Genomic DNA, 23615 nt, shown 5'->3' on the forward strand with positions numbered 1-23615 from the left:
TACCGTAAACTCTACACTCAAAATCATCACTCTCATACCAACTAGAATTAAGCATCTCATCAAATTGTCAAACATCCATTTCTAACCAAGAGGAAAAAATGAATCCTTATTAAACTCAATTATAAAGTAAATGAATTTACAATAAAAGAAAATCAACCCCAACAAGAAACATGGAACTTGGCCTTTCATGGCCCCCACTCTTTGTTCACTCCCTCTCTTATTTCATAACTTGCTCTGTCTTCATTACTGTCATCAATGCAGTTGATAAAAAATGTATTTTATGGTTGTTTATAACAGCTCATGTATTTACTGCTCATAATAGCACATATACGTAGGTTTGGAACCTCTCATTAAATTTGATAACTCTTCAAATTTGTCTTTTTTGTTTTTTATTATGTCAGCTGTTATGAAACTCTGTAGAATTACTTGTACGATTTACAGCTATTAATTTTCTTCATACTGTACATTTGGCAAAATAGAAGTAAATTATTCTTAAAAGAATTTTTTTAATTTCTATAAACAATTATGTATCCAAAATTACCTTCATAACCTTGGAAGACAATTTGACTAAAATGATTTCTAATTAAATCAATAATTAATTTTAAATAAAAAGATATTTCCAGAATCATTATAAAACATTAGAAATTGGAAAACAGAAATAAATATATTTTTATTTTATCCAAATTATATCATGTCTTTACACTTGAGCACTAAATGATTTATAACTCTCCATGTAAAACTTAACAATCCACATTTGCCATTGATAAACTAAATGAATTATAGCTCTCCATTTAAAACTTTAAAAACCCACATTTGCTATCTTTAATTAAACTTTCTCCTCCTCCATTAAAAATAAAAATAAACTCATTACAATCTTATAAACACTCTTTAATACTGTTTAATACTTGCCTTCACAATATGAAAACACATGTACAGATCAGAGTTTTATTCTGTTCTTAAAACAATCTCTAACTCTGCCTTTTCATTTCTTCCGATTCCTATCTTTTATAACATAATACATATAACAAGCTGCCAAAAAGCTGAAGATTCTAATGGGAATATATAGTATCAATTCAATGAGAGCCCTTCCAAATGTCTCTGCAGGCATAGGTCCACGAGATAATGTGGATAACAGAAGACCACTGAATTTGCTCGTGACAAGAAAAGTCCCATTCTTTATCGCTTCTAATCTATATTTTGCAACATCCTCAGCTGTTTCTGCTTGACTTCGATCATAAAAACTTGCGATCTTTGAAATCTCCAAGATATCTTTGTTATCTTCCAAGCCACCTATTAAAATTTTTGGAATGTAAGAAAACATTTAGATCAGACTCACTAGATGAAGAATGCATTAACAATGATGGAGAATAATGAAATCATAAACAAACCTTCATGATTTGTTTGACTGTGAAAATGCCCAAGATGTTTTTTTATAATCTCAAAAGTGATATATACATAGTTTAGTACTAAAAGAACTTAAGAAAATATGTATAATTCATTTGGCTGTTACATAGATGTTATTCTGCTATATCATTTGGATTTTCATGAGCATCAGTTTAGTTTGCAGATGTGGGAGTTTCTATTTGTAATAAAAAAACATGACTATCATTACATAGATGTTATTCTGCTATATCATTTGGATTTTCACGAAGATCAATTTGCCGATCTGGGAGTTTTTATTTGTAATAAAAAAGCATTACTATAATTACATAAATGTTATTCTGCTATATCATTTGGATTTTCATGAGGATCAGTTTGCAGATCTAGGAGTTTCTATCTGTAATAAAAAAACATTACTATCATTATTTTTGAATTTGATAGTATGATTGTTTCTACATGAATATTCTGGAACATGCAATAAAATTCATTATTATCTTTTTCCTTTTTCTCTCAAACTTCCTAATGATATAAAAATTATGTACTACTATATCAAAAGAAACATCAAACATTCATAAATTGCAAAAATATGCTAATATTAATCATTATCCTTATCATCTGATCCAATACATTCACATCTATGAAGTTCGAAGCTATACTAAAAGACTAGTTGTTCAAGAAACAGGCATCTCTTCCATAAAACTTATGAAGAAGTTTCCTTGTTTACATCTAATACAAGTTTTAATTAATAATAATTACACTCAATCTTATTCTAACTGAAACGAAAATTAGACCCTACTTACTGTAGTCAAGCATGGGGGTTTCCACATATCCAGGAAAGACAATGCTTATTCGAATATTATAAGGCATCAATTCAAGCTTGAGAGTTTCTCCAAGCCCTTTTAGACCATATTTGGTTGCACCATACACAGAGTTACCATACAAAGGATACTGCAAAAAGAATAGCACAACCCAAAAATCATTATTCTAAAGCATAGAATTCTAAAAATGTTAAAGCAAACAGTTAGTATTAGCAATAGCATACCATTCCTGACTGGGAGTTCATGAGAACAATGGACATGGGTGTCTGGGGATTCGACCTCTGCTTCATCAATGGGATCCCAACATGCAAAGTATTGACAACCCCTGTCAAGTTAGTCTGAATGGTGTTATGAACATCTTCTATCCTGCCCTCACCCAGAAGTGCAGTTTTTGCCACACCTGCATTGCAAACCAGCACATCAACAGCCCTCCACTCAAATGACTCTTTTATTGCCTTTGCCAATGTTTCATACACACCCACATCTGCAACCTATTCAAAAATTAAAAATCAGATCAGAGATAAAGATTTCTAGGTTTTGAGATAAGCTTAAAATGAAGGAATGAGGAAAAACCTTGGTTGATATTTTATGTTTGCTATCAACATCTTTGGCAAGAGTTTGCTCTGCTTTCTCCAATTTAGTGGAGCTTCTGGCTAAAAGAGTGATGAATGCTCCTTGAGAGAGAGCTTCTTTGGCAATGGCAAGTCCAATCCCACTTGATCCACCTGTTATCAGAACATGCTTTCCCTCTAGAGATTGCAGCCATGGCGATGGAGTCATGAAACCAATATTCCTCATCTGATGGTTCTTGTGATGGTTTGATTACAAAAGGAGTGATTTATTTCTGCTGGAGGTGGGAATTCCTTGCATTAGATGGCACCTTTAATGATGGTTGGTACTTCATAAAACTATTGACTATTAAAGGAAGTTGTTTTGGTAACAAGACTACTACCATGAATGGAGAATATGTTTATTCAAGGTCAGAGTAGTAATTGCCCACAACAAGAGTAGTTGGGAAGTCTCAAACATACATAACTTTTAAACAAATAATTTAGGTTTCTGAAATACTATTTTTAATAGAGGATTTCTTTTTTAATAAAATTATTTTAGTAGTAAAGAGAAGAGTTTTATGCTGAATTTCTTAGTTTCAGGAAGGAAAAGTACTAATTTTGTAAAACAACCGCAACCCCATTCATTATAATATTAGAGTTTTGTATCTAATAAGACTTGATTCCTGATGAATTCTGTATATTATTTTTGAATTCATTTGTGTGAACAATGTTTATCTTGATAACATCAATATTCCAAATCACACTCAATGATCCATTATAGCTTTCTTCTTATGCTCTCTATCATCCTGGTGATGGATCACGGAAATGTGATCCCAAATGTTGATGTAGAAAATCTAGATACAACATGCACATAGCTTACTGATTGTAAAACTCTACATATGATATTTTTGACCAACAAAAAATTATAATTTTGATCTCTAACAATATTATTATTTTTGTAGTCTCATTGGTACACTTAAAATGAATGTTAATACAAAATTTTATTAGTTGGAGAGAAATGCAAACAAAAAACCTAATTTACTCACCACAATATCAAAATTTGTCAATAATCCAAAACAATGATTTCATTTAATCCAACTATTTTAAAGAGCACTCCACCTGTCTAAGAAAATAACCCGCTTAGTACTCAGTGCACTTTATAACCCTTCCCAATGCTACCCCAATTTTGGACATGGCCATGAAATCTCTATCCCTATCCCTTCATAGTACACAAAAGGTTGGGGAATTTATTTTTGTTTCTCTGCTCGATCTTCTGATTTGGCACCATTCGTTTGCTTGTTCTTTTTCTTTTATACACAAATATATTTTCAAATTACATACAAATTATTTAAATATTTTAATACTATTGTTAATTAATAAACATGATATTACTAATACTAATCTTGATATAAATCAAAGTAATATTAATAATTATTATTAATCTATAAATATTAAATAACAATAATAAGATATAATATAAATCATATGGCATATATCATAACTTGATAAATATTAAAATATGTAAAATAATATTAATACTTGTCATGACTTCCTGTCTCCATCACCCACGCTTGGGACCTCTCTTTGTAGAATGTAAAAGGTTATGTGGGGGAATGAAGAAACAACCATCGTAGAAGATCAAAATCAGCTAGGCGCTCGAACTCAAAGGAAAGGAAAGGAGGAGACTGTTGGTTTTGTGGCAAAAATGGCCACGTGAAGAAAGATTGTAGAGGTTATAAAATAGCACAAGAATGAGTGCAAGAAAGTAAAGCCAACATCATCTATGACAAAGATGATGGTGTATTGATTTTATCTACAACTAAGACTACTTCGCCTCATGGGTTTTGGATTCTAGCGCGTCATTTCATGCCTCTCCAAGTACGAAATACATCTTGAATTATCAAGAAGGTAAGTTCCATGAAGTATATTTAGGTGATCAGCTATATGCACAAGGTTTTCTCACTTCTCTAACCAATTCATAGAAAGTCACAAAAGGATCCATGCTAGTTGCAAAAGGAGACAAGATTGGGAGTTTATATATTGTAGAAAATATCGGTGAAGTGGGAGCAGCCATGGTAGTTGAAGATAGTAATTCAGAATTGTAGCATCAAAGGCTCAGTCACATGAGTAAAAAGGGCCTTGTTGTTATGCATAATAGGGAGCAATTAGTAGGGCTGAAATCAATTGATTTACAATTTTGTCAACATTTTCTCTATGGAAAACATAAGAAAATCAAACATAAGTGAGTCATCTTCTTGAGGACAAGACATGAAAAGAAAGGCACTCCTTTGGCACTAGTCTACTCTGATGTGTTCGGAGCCATGAGGAAAGCTCCATTGGAGGAGAAAACTACTTTCTCACTTTCCTTGATGATTGCACAAGAAAGGTATGCATTTACATGTTGCATAAGAAATCTGATGTTTTCAGCAATTTTAAAGTTTTTAAGGCTTTAGTTGAGAATCAGATTGGCCACAAAATAAAGTGCCTACAAATGGATAATGGCGGAGAGTTTTTCTCATTGGAATCCCTCTAGAGATTGCAGCCATGGTGATGGATTCATGAAACCAATATTCCTCATCTGATGGTTCTTGTGATGGTTTGATTACAAAAGGAGTGATTTATTTCTGCTGCAGGTGGGAATTCCTTGCATTAGATGACACCTTTAATGATGGTCACTACTGCAGAAAACTATTGACTATTAAAGGAAGTTGATTTAGTAACACGACTACCATGAATGAAGAATATATTTATTCAAGGTCAAAGTAGGAATTGCCCACAACAAGAGTAGTTGGGAAGTTTCAAACAGACATAACTTTCAAACAAATAACTTAGGTTTGTGAACTACTATTATATAATAGAGGATTTTTTTTTAAAATAAAAATTTTTTAGTAGTAAAGAGAAGAGTCTTGTGCTAAATTTCTTTAGTTCTACAAAGAAAAAAATACTCATTTTGTAAAATAATCTCAACCCCATTCATTATAATATCAGAGTTCTGTATATAATAAGACTTGATTTTTGATGAGTTATGTATATTGTTTTTGAATTTATTTGTGTGAGCAATGTTTTCTTTATAACATCAATATTCCAAATCACACTCTATGATCCATTATAGTTTTCCTCTTATGCTCTCTATCATCATGATGATGGATCATGAAAATGTGATCCCAAATGTTGATGTAGAAAAATGCTTCTACAATTGACTCTAGATACAACATACAAATAACTTACTGATTTTAAGACTCTACATATGATATTTCTCAACAACAAAAGTTTATAATTTTGATCTCTGGCAATATTATTATTTTTGGGGTCTTGCTGGTACAGTTAAAATGAATGTTAATACAACATTTTAATAGTTAGAGAAAAAGGCAAACAAAAAATTTAATTTACTCACCACAATATCAAAATTTGTCAATCATCCAAAACAATAATTTCATTTAATCCAACTTTTTTAAAGAGTTGTCTGCCTGTCTAAGAAAATAACCCATATAGTACTTAGTGTAGTTTATAACCCTTCCCAATGGTACCCCAATTTTGGACATGGCCATGAAATCCCTATCCTTATCCCTTCATAGTACGCATAAATTTGGCAAATTTCTTAATAGTACACAGAAGGTTGGGGAATTTATTTTTGTTTCTCTTCTCAATCTTCTGAGTTGGCACCATTTGTTTGCTTGTTCTTTTTGTTTTATACACAAATATATTTTAAAAATACATACACATTATTTAAATATCTTAATACTATTGTTAATTAATAAATATGATATTACTAATAGTAATCTTGATATAAATCAAAGTAATATTAATAATTAATATTAATCTATAAATATTAAATAACAATAATAAGATATAATATAAATCATATTGCATATATCATAATTTGATAAATATTGAAATATATAAAATAACATTAATACTTGTTGTGACTTCCTGTCTCTATCGCCCAGCTGGGGGCCCCTTTTGTAGAATTTAAAATGTTATGCGAGGGAATGAAGAAACAACCATCTTAGAAGATCAAAATCAGCTAGGTGCTCGAAGTCAAAGGAGAGGAAACCAGGAGGCTGCTAGTTTTGTGGCAAAAATGGCCACGTGAAGAAAGATTGTAGAGGTTATTACAAAGCACATGAATAAGTGTAGGAAAGTGAAGCCAACATCATCTATGACAAAGATGATGGTGTATTGATTTTATCTACAAACGAGACTACTTATGGGTTTTGGATTCCGGTGCATCATTTCATGCCTCTCCATGTACAAAATACTTCTTGAATTATCAAGAAGGTATGTTCCATGAAGTATATTTAGCTGATAATAATGCATGTGAAATAGTAGGCAAATGAGATATTTTATTATCCTTGAAAGGAGGTGTTAAATGACTTAAAAGATGTGCACCATGTTCCACAACTAAAGATAAATTTGATTTATGTAAGTCAGCTATATGCACAAGGTTTTCTCAATTCTCTAACCGATTCATGGAAAGTCACAAAAGGATCCATGTTACGTGCTAAAGGAGACAAGATTGGGACTTAATTTATTGTAGAAAATATTGGTGAAGTGGGGGCAACCATGGTAGTTGAAGATAGTAATTCAGAATTTGGCATCAAAGAATCAACTTCATGAGGATAAGACATGAAAAGAAAGGCACTCCTTTGGCACTAGTCTATTCCAATGTGTTTGGACCCACCGAGGAAAGCTCCATTGGAGGAGCAAACTACTTTCTCACTTTTGTTGACGATTGCATAAGAAAGGTATGGATTTATATGTTGCATTAGAAATCTGATGTTTTCACCAAGTTTAAAGTTTTTAAGGCTTTAGTTGAGAATCATATTGGCCACAAAATAAAGTGCTTGCAAAGAGATAATGGCATAAAGTTTTTCTCATTGGAATTTGATTCATTTTATGTAGATAATGGCATCCATAGAATCAAGATTATTCCTTTCACCCTACAAGAAAATAGAGTAGTGGAGAGGATGAATTGAACAATCCTTGAGAGAGCTCGATGTATGCTCTCTAATGCTAGTTTGGGCAGAGACTTGTAAGAGAGCAATCTATTTGATCAATCAAAGTCCATCAACTCAGTTGAACTTTGGCATGCCGAAGGAAGAGTGGCTGAGAAAGAGAATAGCATATTCTCACATTTGTGTGTTTGGAAATGAAGCTTATGCACATGTTCCAAAGGTGAAAAGAACAAAGCTTTATCCAAAATCAAAAAGGGAGATCTTCGTGGGTTATGAAGAAGATCAATTTGATTTCAAAAATTGGGATCCAATTGAAAAGAAGACAATCCGAAGTAGAGATGTAATCTTCGATGAAAAGGTATTTCCAACCTTTAATATGGAAGAAAAATCAATATGTCAATATGCCCCTTTCTCTATTTTTTACAATAACAATATTAATGCTAGTAGAATTTAGAACACTACTTCTCCAAATATTCTTTCACCTACTTTTGTCTTAGCACCAACTCCTCCATCTACTTCATCTACTAGCATGTGGAGTCACTCCAATACTATTGGTGAATAGAGTATTGATGAATTAGGCAATTAGAGTCATGAAACTCCAATCTAAAATTTAAATCAAAACATATATAATAACTCTCTATTTCAGTATGAAGGCACAAAGATTTCTAAAACTATGCATGATAGTATGCAAATTGCCAATCACATTTGGCAAGATATTACACATGGTGAAGAGCATGCTTACAGTTCTATAATAATATGGATATTCATACTCCTATGGCACATAACTTCTCCAACCCATGTTGACCATACTCCAAAGATGGCAAAGTATTATCCATACACTAAAGTTGGCAAGGTTTTGAAACACATAGACATTTTTGAAAAGGTGGTGAAGGCATGTTTAAATACATAAATTATGTGGCACAAAATGTAATGCAAAGGTAGCAAGGAAAAAATACAAGGGAGTACATGGCAAGAATATTGGTATGATATTAACAGCAACATGATTATACATTGTACGTAGCATTTAATTAACTCACCAAGTGTAAGAATCTGATGGCGGACTTGAAAGAAAAGTTAAGACAAACTTTGGTTGTGGGCATTTTGATAGACCATTTTTAACTCTACGGATGTTATTGTGAAGGGTTTCCTTGTCTTCTTTGCAAGTCTATAAATTTTTTATTACTTTCCATTACTCTGCATGAAGAAAGTTTCTCTTGGTTCTCCATGTGAAAGTTTTTGAAAAGATCTTTTGTGAAGTCAAAAAAATTTTTAATTAGCGAAGCCATGAATTCATTTTTCTCTATAAATATGAAGGATCTTTCCATTTTTATGAAAGAGTTCTTATAAAGATTCCTATGTGGTTTTTGGCATATGGGTTATTGTGAAGAAAAGGTTTTTCTTAGCACTACAATTTTTGGATTTACAATTTAAATTGTTTCAAGTATTGTTCAAATACTCACCTTTTATAATTCACCTGTGATTGCATGATTGAGATTTTTCGAAGGCATAATGAAAGGCTTCAAAACTATGATAAGAGTTTTTGGAGGCATAACGAAAGTTTTCAAAACTATGATAAGGATTTTCAAAAATAGAGAATGATGGAGGTAAAAAGAAAAAGCAGCTTTAGGTATGACTTTTTTTTGACAAGAAGTACGGTTGATTTTTTTTGAATTTCTTCAAGAAAGGAATAAATTATTTGGAAAGATTCTCTGTTTGTCTTCCTATGTAAAGATATGGAAGTTTTTCCTTCTTTAAGTCCAGAATCAAATTTTGAAAAGAAGTCTCTCTTTCAGATCTGGCATAATTTTTGTGAAGGGTTTCATTTGTTTCAAATGGCAATTGTTTTGAAAAGTTTCAAAGGAAAGTGTGAAAATCTACTTGCATAGTTTGTTGTTTATATGACTGATATTTCAAAGGGCATGAAGAAATCTGAGGCATAACTAAAAAAGTTGTTTTTAAAACAACATTTCATAAGGGCATTTTGTTGAATGGCCCTAACTAGTTCAATTTGTTTCTTATAACTAATTCTATTCAAATCTCATCTCTATTTAAAGAGATCATTGTAAAATCTGAATAGATGAGTGTGATATAGTGATGTAACATAGAGACATATATCTTGAAATTTTAAGATTGACCTGAAGGATTGATTATAAACTTATTTGCATGTATAGGTGTACAATATACTGCATACAATTATATGTGCCTATATGGTTGTAATTCAATTAAAAGGAAACTAGGTTGAATCCCTGAGAAATTGTTACTACTGAAGGTAAAAGAGTTGAAGCTCAATAAAGATCACAGGTTCATGGAGTGGTTTTTCTGCCTATGACGAATCCTCTTTGAGGAATTTTGAGGGTTTCCCACTTGGAAAAATACGTGTCTCTATCTTATGTGAATTCATGTTTTTCATATTCATCCATGGTGAATGATATTTATTTAAATAAGTTTTGAGTGCATTCAGTCTATGAATCTTTAAAGTTATAATCTGCAAATTGATTTAGTAAAATCATTAAGTTCTGATTCACAACCCCCCCGCCTCTCAAAACTCTAATACTTCCAAAAAGTGGTATCAGAGCATAGGATTCCTTTTAGGAAGATTTTTATTGGAAGTTATGGTGCATGTTGAAGGGGCTTCCCTTAACCGGGCTCCACTATTTGATGGTAATGACTATGTTTTTTAGAAAGTGATGGAAGCATTTATACATTCTTTAGATGTGAGAATGTGGGATATTGTTATTGCAAAGTATAGTGTCCCACCAATAGTACCTACTGATGCTAATGATAAACTAACATATGAATTGGATAAAAAGGAAAGATATGCTCTACTATGTGGTTTTACTAAAGATGTGTTTGCTAAAGTAGTCTACTATAAATCAGCAAATGATATTTGGGAAAAGTTGGAAACTATTTATGAAGGAGATGAAAAGGTTAAAGAATCAAAATTGTTAACTATCAAAACACAATTTGTTAATTTGAAAATGAATGAAGTTGAAAATATTTCAGCATATTTCTTAAGAATTGATGAAGTAGTCAATGCTAGAAAAGGTCTTGGTGAAAAAATTGAAGAACATGATGTAGTTTCAAAACTCATTAGGTTACTTCTACCTAAATTTGAAACTAAAATTTCCACTTTACAAGAAAAGAAAAGTTTTTCTAAAATGACTATGCATTAGTTACAAGGAACCCTAACTGCATATGAAATGAGAATTAGCAATCACACAAGTTTTACATCAAAAGAGACAACCTTTAAGGATGAAGAGAGTGATTCAGACTTAACAGATGCTCTAGAAGCATTATTAGTCAAGAAAATGAAAAAGAAATACAAAGGAAAACCAAAATGCTTCAATTGTGGTCAGTTAGGACATTTTGCAGAAAAATGTCAAAATGTAGAACTAGAAGACTATGATGAGAAAACTAAAAAGTTTTCAAAAAGGAAACCTTGGAATCAAAAAAAAAAGATTCAAGGATTTCAAAAAGAAAAGTCTTCTATCAAAAGAAGACTCAAATGAAGAGTCAAGTGATACTGATGTAGAAGGGGAAAGGTTGTTTGTAGTGCCTCTCCCATTTGAATTTTGTAAGTTGTCCTAATGGATGCAACCTTGATGATCTTTTGTTGTGATGGGATCATGATTGTGACCCTGAGTGGTCTACACCATCGAGGTGTTTGGATTTATATTTTTGTATCAGTTGCTTTATTTATGCTTTTGACTGATCTATGAGATTATGATGCGATTTTTGGTTCACTGAGGTTTGTGCCAGTGGTTACCAGGATCAATGTGGTATCATGAGGTTGTTCCGTGATTACCCTGAGATGTGTGTAGAGATTGCACTATGTTCTATTACCATGCTACACAGGACTAGGTTCCTATAGCAGTGGTTAGTCATGTTGACGACTATGGTTGTTTATATGTTTTAAATGCCTTTTTAATGCAAAGTAATCAATCATTATTAAATGCATTAATGATTAGAAATGGATTGTCCATGTTGATTTATTGGGTTATGTGCTACGGACATTTACCTTGTTATATTTCTGATTAGAGAGATATTGGTTACTCATGTTATGTTTACATTTGAGACGACCCGAGAGTCAGATGTTATACTTTGATTTCAGTATCATAGATTTTAGACTACTATGCTGTTCAGTTAATCATATTGCATGATGATGCCATTTTTAGATGACAGTGTGTTTTATGATGATATTTGGTTATTTGGTATTTGGACATAGCTCTAATTTTGTTATGTGATGGATTTAATGCTATGGTTATTTACTTCATTCCTGTGTTGTTATGCTTTATGCGAACATGAGTGATGTTAATAGATTATTTTAATATAATTAAATAAATGGATAAATTAGGTGATTTAATGCATTTATTGCTTCGGCTATATTATTATATGCAATTGCACTTGATCGTGTTGTTTAGTGTGCAGGATTATATCCCTGGTAGTGGTACATGGATTTAGTGATTCAACCGTTCATATTTTACCAATGTCATCCTTGTATGGTCGATGTATCCTTTACTAAATGTTTAAATTAAACCTTTTGGTGATTATTAAATCCGAACTCATTTGCATTATGTGATTAGACCAGTAAGCGTGTTTGTGCATTTAGAGGTTCGCATTGTCGCAAAAGTTGTTTAAGGTGATTTATGTGTTTTTGGGTTCTTGGGGTTTTTAATTGATTTATTTTAATTTCTGGCAGCTTTGCCATAGATGAATTCCTATTTATAGAAATAGCCTATTTTCGTTTGGGTTGATTCGAAGTTTAACTAGATTGGCTGGTTAAATGCCCTTATTGATTATTCACCCAAAAAAGTGAATAAATATCCAAAGAGGAATTTAATTCCTCACTTCTCACTTTCAAATTGGAAAGTTGGAGAGTAAAACCCAAAATCCTCTTCATGATGATTTACTATTTTGTTCGTTGTGGGAGCTACGAGCATGGGATCGTCGCGAGGTTGGGCTCATTGGATCCAGCTTGGGGAAACCTTGGATTGCTGTGATTTTTAGCTACTTCTGTGGGATATTTATTTTATGGTTCAGATAGGGCTATCCCGTTTTGCCCTTTTGGCTATGAGGTAGGGCTTTCCCATTTTATTGTTTCTGCTCCGTTTCAGCTTCTATTTTTGGTAGCCGTTTGTTTGGAGGCTGAGAACTAGTGTTCCCCTCCATTTCTGTATGTTAGTTCTACTCGGTTAGGCGGGTATGAACATTTCCTTGTTTTTTGGGATGAGGGTTTGGAATTTTACGCCGTTATGCTGGCCGTTTTTGCATACGGTGTCCGATTCCATTTATTTTTGGATTTTTGGAGTTTTTGAACCCAAAGGCCAAATGCGTTTTAATTTTGTAGTTTTTCAAATTTTTGGAGCTTTTACCTCATTTTGTGTGCTGCCCTGTTTTCTCGAGTTTTCTTTGCACAATGTGGGTCGTGGACCTTGATGATCTATTTGGATATCAGTCATACCACTTTTGCACTTTTATGTTACATTGGGATGCATGTTGCATCCGTACTTCCGACGTTGTGTTCGGTTGAGTGATTTTATACTTGTTATGGTTTTTGTTGGACCTTTGCTTTTGTTTCGTGAATGCTAGGATTCATGTAGAATCCATACTCTCGGATTGAGGCCGGTTGAGTGAGTTCACAATGTTTCGTCTTCTTACATCACTGGAATTCGTGTAGAATCCATACTCTCGGATTGAGGCCGGTTGAGTGATTTCATGATGTATGATTTTATTGGCTTTGGGATTCGTGTAGAATCCGTCCTTCCCATGTTGCTTTCAGTTGGGTGTTTTCTTTGCATTGTATTCTCATTCCTATCCTTGTGTTATGATCTTCGTGATGGTGGTGCGCCACACACGAGTATGTACACGTACATTTGTTGGGTGACTTGTGAGGCCCGATCTTTCGTGAATTTTTTGGAAGTTATGATCATTGGGGTTGGGATGGGAGTATGCATGCCCACGGGCACTTGTCATAGGATGAGCATGGGTAGGGTAGGGTAGCATATGGAGGGGGCTTCTATCCTGTAACTTGGTGACTACTTCTCGGTTGGTAGAGGAAGTTTTATATAAGTGATAATTAAATTAAAACTTTGGGTGGTAATAAATACAAGATAATTAAAATGTGTGGGTTGTGCACCTTTCGTCGTGAAGAGTAGCTACCCTAGGTTGTGCACCTTCTGTTGAGAAGAGTAGCTGCCTATACTAGCTTGGGCTTGTCGATGCCAAGCAACTCTCCATGATGTCAGTCCCTACATAGTAGCCTTTTGAGTGTCTGACCAGGACCTGTACTCCTTGCATTGTCTTAGGTTCTTGGTTCAGCCATCATACTATCTGGCGTGAGTGTTAGCCTTGGATGTTGTGCTTTATGTGTGTTTGTGGTTGGATCATTATCTCCATCAGCACGACGGGTGTGGACCTATGGGTGCCACATGGTTGGGAGGCGTAGCTACCTGCTAGGGATCGATGTATAGAGACGATCTTTTGTCCTAGTGCAACTGTTGCTGGATGTCTTCACTTGGTACTTCAAGTTTTAGAGTATGCTTTCTTGTGATTTATGCTTTCTTTGGGATGCTTGTATATCATGTTTAGATGATGTTATTTTATTTGACGCATTCCCTTATTATGATGTTTAGCATATGATTAGATGATGTGATTTTCTTTAGTAGTATATCTATTGCTTACTGCTATTTAGCATGTGATAGGTGATGTTATCTACTGTAGGATTATCTTATGCATTATCACTAGCATGTTAGATTTCCTTATGCTTATATTGTTGCATATTTTTAGTAGTGATATCCCTATTACGATAGTACTGACAATCTGGTCGGTGGCTTGGGATGTTATGCGCAGGGGATGGCTAGGACCCATGATGGTCTTATGATGCTATTGACGGTTGGGAGGAACCACGTACTTAGTTTGGTTGTTTTGTTCTTGAGATGCATTTCTGTACATGGCAATGTTGCTTTTGTTCTCTGCAATGCTTATTTTCAGTGTGTTCTTTGTTGCTGTAGTTTAGATGGTTTGGTGTTCTTCTTTCTGTGTTGTTCTTGCACTCGAGTGTTCATTCCTTGAGCCTTGGTGGATCTGGTACTCCCCGGTGTGGAGGTTCTTTTGTCAGTTTTTCTCCGTTTTTGAGTTCTAGGAGTGTTTTTACTTTCTATGGGCGACATTTGTTCAGCATTGTGTGACACTGATAAAGTATCGCACACCCATAGAAAGAATGTCGTACGATACTATAAAATGTCACATGCATTACTGGAGAAATGTTGTATGGCACTGGAAGAGCATCACACGGCTTTATGAGAAATGTCGCGCGATACTTTTTCAGTATCTCACGCCTTCTTGAGAAGTGTCACACGATTTTTGTGAAAAACCTGTGCATGCCATCAGGGAGCACTTTTCTTCATGATCCGATCTTTTTGAGAGTTGACCTGGATACCCTTTTGGGCGTTCTTCAAGCCTATGTTGTTGCATTTTGAATTCAGGAGGTTTATTTTGAAATTCAGTTTTTTGGGTTTCTGTTGTAGTCCTTCGGGGTTTAAAATATATCGTTTAAGTATAAGTTTAATTCCTTATATTTAAGATATATTTTAATATATGCGAAAAATCATTTGAGATAGGTTTCAGACCTCTTAGAGATAAGTTATGGATTTTAGGAAATTTCAGGGCTTCAAAAATCTAGACTTAGCCAATTTTCAAGGCTTCAAGATTTCAGGCTTAGCCAAATTTCAGGATTCTGCATTTTACCCTAGCTTGGTGTTTTGTTGATGAGTGGTTGTTTCTTGTGCCCTCATCATGTGCATTGTCATTGTTGGCTTTTCGTGTGTGTCAGTTGGGTAGTGGCATTCGGAGATTCGTTGGTTGCTGGGATTGTGTTGAAGTCTTCCGTTGCGATCTTGGTGATCCTTGTATGATGTTTTCTTGTGCATTCATACTTGTAAAAAAAAAAATATCTTGGCTTTATTTGAATCCTTGTTTCCAAGGATCTCCGGGCAGGGCATTACATCTGGTATCAGAGCGCATGTTCAAACATTGGGATCTCTGTGTTATGTTGCCCTTGTAGTTGTTGCTGCATTGGTTGAGTGCGAGTGTCTCGGTGAGAACTCGTGATCTTTGTTGCTTTGGTATCTACTCATGATGGACTTGCTTGTCCAGTAGATGCAACTAGAGCAGTGTGTGGTGAAGGAAGTAAGTCTTCCTGGTTTGGTAGCGGAATCAATGTGCCTTGGTTGGTTGCTTGCTTGTGTGACCCTGTTTGGATGGAACCACTGACTGGTGTCCATGTGTTGGCTTTGAGTGCTGCTTTTGTTTCCCTATTTTCTCCTGATTGTAAGTTGATGAATGAATCTTATTTGTGATTCTATGTTTTATCTTTAGGGTGATAAAATTGTTCCTTTCATTGAAAATAGTGTTTATTGTGAATCATTGCAAAGTAGTAGGTTTGCATTATATCCTTGGGTTAATGACTTAAGTCCCCAATCTAATTGCTTCTTAAGCTTATGTAAAACTGTATTAATTTTATGAATATTTAAATGTTGCATTGCATGGAAATTATTGTTGTCTACATATGCATGAGGTTACTAATGGTATACTGCTCGATGTGTGTGAGTGTGTTCTCTAACGATGCTAGGATGATGTATTCCTTAGCATTGTGTGGTGATTTATCCCTCTTGTGTGACTGTACTCAGTCATCACTTGTAATGTGATATGTTTGATGCCTTATTTTATTTGGTTGGAGGTACTTTCCTCATGTCGTTGGGCTAGCATTGGTTTTTAGTATTTTCCTCTCTTGGAGTAGTCATCAATTTTATCTATCACTCTCTTTATGACAGTTGTCACATTTGACTTATTGTTGAAATGAGCTCTTTTTGGTACTTACTGTTGGAATTGGCAATTCTCCCATTTGGGATTTTTATTTTGTTTCATGATGACTATTCTGGATGTGTTTTACTGCTACCCAGTTGTGTGTTGTGACTCTATCATGTTCATCTTGAACCTATGGTAGTACGTTCAAGGGATAATATCATGGAGACCATGCTAGTGTGTCTTTGTTAGATCTAAAGTTGTTATTGTAACTGAATGGTTTAAATGGTGATTAAACTTAATGTTATTTTTGAAAGAAATTGAAAGGTATGTACTTGTTCTATAGTGACTCTTGGACTCTCGCTTGAAAATCTTTCAGTTCATTATGCATTAGTGCTTATGTTATGCTTAATTAATGAATTTATGAAAGAAAAGTAATGATGGTTTCAACATGTGATTTACCTTTCATTCCATGCCTTATGTTGTTTTGGGCATGTGTGCTCTTGTGTGGATTTGGACATTTTGTCCATTGCTTGTCTTGGTGACCAAGGTTGTTGGTTTTGTCTTTGTTGTTTTGATTTGAGTGGTGGCTCAGATCATAGGTTTTGGTCTCTCTTCGCTTCTTCTTGTTGTAGTCCTTGTCGATATCTTTTCGACGCTTTTCAAATGGATTCAATCTGAGTCCGGCTATGAGGCTATGGCTTTTGGAGTTGTTGATCGATGTTCTAAGTACCTTTTCAAGTAGAGGCCAATTCAATCATGACATATCGTATTTATGGCCATTGGAGAAGTTTAACTCCTCATGTTATTCATAACAAAAGAGTTATCTTGTCTTCATAATCTACTAGGTACTTGTTGGAGTTCGTGCTTGGGTTTTAGTGTTTCTTTTTGCACTAACCCACCCTTGTGAGGTGTAGTGTGGATTGTGAGTGTTCCTAGTTGTGGATGATTTTGCCTTATCATTTGGGAGTGACTCAGTTCTTTGATGAGTCTACATTCTCCTTTCTGGATGTTGACCTTGGCACATCTCCGTATTCTTTCTCTCTTGAGAGAGTAGGCTAGTGTGGTTATGCCACTAGCTCAGTTAGTGTTCTCTTGTGAGTATGTTGATGGTTAGGGGAATTGCGAGTTCCCTAATGCATCTTGGGCTGATTTTGTGCAGAGGTTGAGAGTGACTCCCTCTCAGTCCTAATACTCTGTAGTATCCTCCTTCCTAAGCTTATACCTTCATGTGGACTGTCTCAGTCAAGCTTTCTCTTAAATCATTGACTTGAGGCTGGAGATTGAGTTTAGTGGTAGTTTGGGTCTAGTTTTCCTAGCATGGTGCTAGAGGGACATGGTATCGTTGGACACATGTTACCATCTCGTGAGTTGGTATGAAGACATTTCATGATTGTGTCCACTGACAAAAGTCTTTGAACCTTGTGAAAAGGTGATATCTTGTCTGGTTGGGTTATGTTACCCTAGTTCCCAGTGTTAGTTGAGCTTTTGCACCTTGGAGAGGTGTTGTGCTCCTATGCTTGGTGGTGAGTAGTCTTTTGGAGTGTGTCCTTTTGTTGGTAAACTTTCATCCTCTTTGTTCTAAGGGTGAGTTTTAGTGGATTCTGGAATGATCATGTGTGACATGATAGTATTCTTGGGAGTTTGGGATGGTTATTCCCCATGATTCCAACTTTTGTTGGAAGTGATTTGTGTTTTGACCTAGTTTTGTGGTCATGTGGTTGGTGCATGTCGTGATTGGGCACCTGTTGACAAGGTAGAGTGGCTTGTTCCTTACCTTGTATTGTTGATTTTATGGCTAGATGGTTTTTCCTAGTGCATAGAAGGTTCCTTGTTGGAGGACCTTGTGGCTGTGTGACACACATTCTCTCATGGTTAACCTATTTGGGGGTTAGCGTGATGGTTTGAGAATGTTGGAGTGTTTTGCGTTTGACTTGTACGGAGTTGTTGAGTCATTCCTATTGCTCACTTTTGATTTTTTTCTTGTGTGTTTTGGTTTCTATTCTTGGATTACAGGCTTCTAGGAGTAAGCCTAGTCTTTGGGGGGGATGATGTAGTGCCTCTCCCATCTGACTTTTGTAAGTCATCCTAATGGATGCAACCTTGATGATCTTTTGTTGTGATGCGATCATGATTGTGACCCTGAGTGGTCTACACCATCAAGGTGTTTGGATTTATATTTTTGTATCAGTTGCTTTATTTATGCTTTTGACTGATCTATGAGATTATGATGTGATTTTTGGTTCACTGAGGTTTGTGCCAGTGGTTACCAGGATCGATGTGGTATCATGAGGTTGTTTCGTGATTACCCTGAGATGTGTGCAGAGATTGCACTATGTTCTATTACCATGCTACATGGGACTAGGTTCCTATAGTAGTGGTTAGTCATGTTGACGACTATGGTTGTTTATATGTTTTAAATGCCTTTTTAATGCAGAGTAATCAATCATTATTAAATGCATTAATAATTAGAAATGGATTGTCCATTTTGATTTATTGGGTTATTTGCTGTGGACATTTACCTTGTTATATTTATGATTAGAGAGATATTGGTTACTCATGTTATGTTTACATTTGAGACGACCCGAGGGTCAGATGTTATACTTTGATTTCAGTATCATAGATTTTAGACTACTATGCTGTTCAGTTAATCATATTGCATGATGATGCCAGTTTGAGATGACAGTGTGTTTTATGATGATATCTGGTTATTTGGTATTTGGACATACCTCTGATTTTGTTATGTGATGGATTTAATGCTATGGTTATTTACTTCATTCCTGCGTTGTTATGCTTTATGCAAACGTGAGTGATGTAAATAGATTATTTTAATATTATTAAATAAATGGATAAATTAGGTGATTTAATGCATTTATTGCTTCAGCTATATTATTATATGCAATTGCACTTGATCGTGTTGTTTAGTGTGCAGGATTATATCCCTGGCAGCGGCACATGGAGTTAGTGATTCAATCGTTCATATTTTATCAATGTCGTCCTTGTATGGTCGACGTATCCTTTATTAAATGTTTAAATTAAACCTTTCGGTGATTATTAAATTTGAACTCATTTGCATTATGTGATTAGACCAGTAAGCGTGTCTGTGCATTTAGAGGTTCACATTGTCGCAAAAGTTGTTTAAGGTGATTTATGTGTTTTCGGGTTTTTGGGCTTTTTAATTGATATATTTTAATTTTTGGCAGCTTTGCCATAGATGAATTCCTATTTATAGGAATAGCCTATTTTTGTTTGGGTCGATTCAAAGTTTAACTAGATTGGCTGGTTAAATTCCCTAATCGATTATTCACCCAAAAAGTGAATAAATATCCAAAGAGGAATTTAATTCCTCACTTCTCACTTTCAAATTGGAAAGTCGGAGAGTAAAACCCAAAATCCTCTTCATGAGGATTTACTGTTTTGTTCGTTGTGGGAGCTACAAGCGTGGGATTGTCGCAAGGTTGGGCTCGTTGGATCCAGCTTGGGGAAACCTTGGATTGCCACGATTTTCAGCTACTTCTGTGGGATATTTATTTTATGGTTCAGATTCTTGTTTTGCCCTTTTGGCTGTGAGGTAGGGCTTTCCCGTTTTATTGTTTTTGCTCCGTTTCAACTTTTGTTTTTGGTAGCCGTTTGTTTGGAGGTTGAGAACTAGTGTTCCCCTCCGTTTTTGTATGTTAGTTCTACTCGGTTGGGCAGGTATGAACATTTCCCTATTTTTTCGAATGAGGGTTTGGAATTTTACGCCGTTATGCTAGCCGTTTTTGCATACGGTGTCTGATTCCATTTATTTTTGGATTTTTGGAGTTTTTGAACCCAAAGGCCAAATGGGTTTTAATTTTTTAGTTTTCCAAATTTTTGGAGCTGTTACCTCATTTTGCGTGCCACCTTATTTTCTTGAGTTTTCTTGGCACAATGTGGGTTGTGAACCTTGATGATCCGTTTGGATATTAGTCAGACCACTTTTGCACTTTTATGTTACATTGGGATGTGTGTTGCATCCGTACTCCCGACGTTGGGTTCGGTTGAGTGATTTTATACTTGTTATGGTTTTTGTTGGACCTTTGCTTTTGTTTCGTGAATGCTAGGATTCATTAGAATCTATACTCTCGGATTGAGGCCGGTTGAGTGAGTTCACGATGTTTGGTCTTGTTACATCATTGCGATTCATGTAGAATCCATACTCTCGGATTGAGGCTGATTGAGTGAGTTCACGATGTTTGGTCTTGTTACATCATTGGGATTTGTGTAGAATCCATACTCTCGGATTGAGGCCAGTTGAGTGATTTCATGATGTATGATTTTATTGGCTTTGGGATTCGTGTAGAATTCATCCTTCCCGTGTTGATTTCAGTTGGGTGTTTTCTTTGCATTGTGTTCTCATTCCTGTCCTTGCGTTATGATCTTTGTGATGGTGGTGTACCACACACGAGTACGTACGCGTACATTTGTTAGGTGACTTGCGAGGCTCGATCTTCTGTGAATTTTTTGAAAGTTATGATCATTGGGGTTGGGATGGGAGTATGCATGCCCACGGGCACTTGTCATAGGATGAGCATGGGTAGGGTAGGGTAGCATATGGAGGGGGCTTCTATCCTGTAACTTGGTGACTACTTCCCGATTGGAAGAGGAAGTTTTATATAAGTGATAATTAAATTAAAACTTTGGGTGGTAATAAATACAAGATAATTAAAATGTATGGGTTGTGCGCCTTCTGTTGTGAAGAGTAGCTGCCCTAGGTTGTGCGCCTTCTGTTGAGAAGAGTAGCTGCCTATACTAGCTTGGGCTTGTTGATGCCAAGTGACTCTCCATGATGTCAGTCCCTACATAGCAGCCTTTTGAGTGTCTGACCAGGACTTGTACTCCTTGCATTGTCTTAGGTTCTTGGTTCAGCCATCATACTGTCTGCCGTGAGTGTTAGCCTTGGATGTTGTGCTTTATGTGTGTTTGTGGTTGGATCATTATCTCCATCAGCATGGCGGGTGTGGACCTATGGGTGCCACATGGTTGGGAGGCGTAACTACCTGCTATGGATCGGTGTATAGAGATGAGCTTTTGTCCTAGTGTGACTGTTGCTGGATGTCTTCACTTGGTACTTTAGGTTTCAGAGTATGCTTTCTTGTGATTTATGCTTTCTTTGGGATGCTTGTATATCATGTTTAGATGATGCTATTTTATTTTATGCATTCCCTTATTATGATGTTTAGCATATGATTAGATGATGTGATTTGCTTTAGTAGTATATCTATTGCTTACTGTTGTTTAGCATGTGATAGGTGATGTTATCTACTGTAGGATTATCTTATGTGTTATCACTAGCATGTTAGATTTCTTTATGCTTATATTGTTGCATGTTTTTAGTAGTGATATCCCTATTACGATAGTATCGACGATCTAGTCGGTGGCTTGGGATGTTACGTGCGGGGGATGGCTAGTACCCACGATGGTCTTATGATGTTATTGACAGTTGGGAGGAACTGCGTACTTAGTTTGGTTGTTTTGTTCCTGAGATGCATTTCTATACATGGCGATGTTGCTTTTGTTCTCTGCAATGCTTATTTTCAGTGTGTTCTTTGCTGCTATAGTTTAGATGGTTTGGTGTTCTTCTTTCTGTGTTGTTCTTGCACTCGAGTGTTCATTCCTTGAGCCTTGGTGGATCTGGTACTCCCCAGTGTGGAGGTTCTTTTGTCATTTTTTCCCCATTTTTGAGTTATGGGCAACATTTGAATTCAAGAGGTTTCTTTTGAAATTCAGTTTTTGGGTTTTTGTTGTAGTCCTTCGAGGTTTAAAATATATCGTTTAAGCATAAGTTGACGTATTCCTTATACTTAAGATATATTTTAATATATGCAAAAAATCATTTGAGATAGGTTTTAGACCTCTCAGAGATAAGTTATGGATTCTAGGAAATTTCAGGGCTTCAGAAATCCAGACTTAGCCAATTTTCAGGGCTTCAGGATTTCAGGCTTAGCCAAATTTTGGGATTCTGCATTTTACCCCAGATTGGTGTTTTGTTGATGAGTGGTTATTTCTTGTGCCCTCACCATGTGCGTTTTCATTGTTGGATTTTTCGTGTGTGTCAGTTGGGTAGTGGCGTTCAGAGATTCGTTGGTTGCCGGGATTGTGTTGAAGTCTTCCATTGCGATCTTGGTGATCCCTGTATGATGTTGTCTTGTGCATTCATACTTGTAAAAAAATATATATCTTGGCTTGATTTGAATCCTTGTTTCCAAGGATCTCCAGGCGGGGCATTACGTTTTTCATGGTCGAAATAGTTAACACTCCTAAAACTAAATCTAGTGGATCTGAATCTTTATCTAATGCAAAATTGATCTTGAAGAAGAAGTTCTCAAATCTTTGCAAGAACTTAAAAGATTAAAGAAGTTAATTTTAAATCACGAGAATGAAAATAAAAGACTTCAAGAAGAGTTAAAAGAAGCAAACCAAATTATAAAAAATCACAAAATTTTACTTGAAGAAAAGGATAAAAGACTGAATGCTTTGCAATGTTCATCTTAGGAGTTTCATTAACATAAAACCAAATTCTTCTTCAATGGTTATTTTTTTAACTATAATTTCTTTGGGAATAAGTCAATTTTCTATGATAACAACACCAATCAAGGTAAGAAAAGAATTATTAGATGCTTCAAATGTTTTCACTATGGTCATTATGAAAATCCATTTGAGACCTAAACAAATTTGGAAACAAGTAAAGACATCTGAAAACTCTTTAATTGTTGAAACAACCCTATTTGCTCAAAAACCCGCAACATGGGTTTTGGATTGTGGTTGCTCACACCATATGACTAGGTGTAAAAGTAAGTTCAAAACCCTAGAATATTTTGATGGAGGGTTTGTACGCTTTGGTGATAACTCAAGAGCCTATATAACAGGAAGAGGCTCAATAATTTTAAACAAAGATACACCAATTCATGATGTATACTTTGTTGAAGGTTTGAAACATAATCTTTTGAGTGTCAGTCAGATTTGTGACAATGGGTACTCTATTTCTTTTAATGCTAAAGGATGCTTTATCAAAAATGGAAGGGATAGAGTCATTACTAGTGGCTTAAGGATATATGGAAATCTTTATAACTTGATTGAATCTATTA

The 23615-nt window shown here is 35.1% G+C and overlaps 1 protein-coding gene across 1 annotated transcript; it reads right to left on the bottom strand.

Moving 5' to 3' along the window:
• Positions 1 to 812: 812 nt before the first annotated feature.
• On the bottom strand, positions 813 to 3013 carry LOC149580645 (3-dehydrosphinganine reductase TSC10A-like). The gene is made up of 4 exons (XM_089814338.1): positions 2772 to 3013; positions 2423 to 2689; positions 2181 to 2328; positions 813 to 1290 (listed from the first exon to the last, which is right to left on the bottom strand). The coding sequence occupies exons 1-4, from the start codon at positions 2994 to 2996 to the stop codon at positions 983 to 985; spliced, it is 948 nt and encodes a 315-aa protein (XP_089670464.1). The 5' UTR covers positions 2997 to 3013; the 3' UTR covers positions 813 to 982.
• Between the last annotated feature and the right edge of the window lie 20602 nt (positions 3014 to 23615).

The sequence above is a fragment of the Cupressus sempervirens genome, chromosome 1 (assembly GCF_028749045.1).
Source record: "Cupressus sempervirens isolate cs-2001-9-10 chromosome 1, ASM2874904v1, whole genome shotgun sequence".
Taxonomy (NCBI): Eukaryota; Viridiplantae; Streptophyta; class Pinopsida; order Cupressales; family Cupressaceae; genus Cupressus; species Cupressus sempervirens.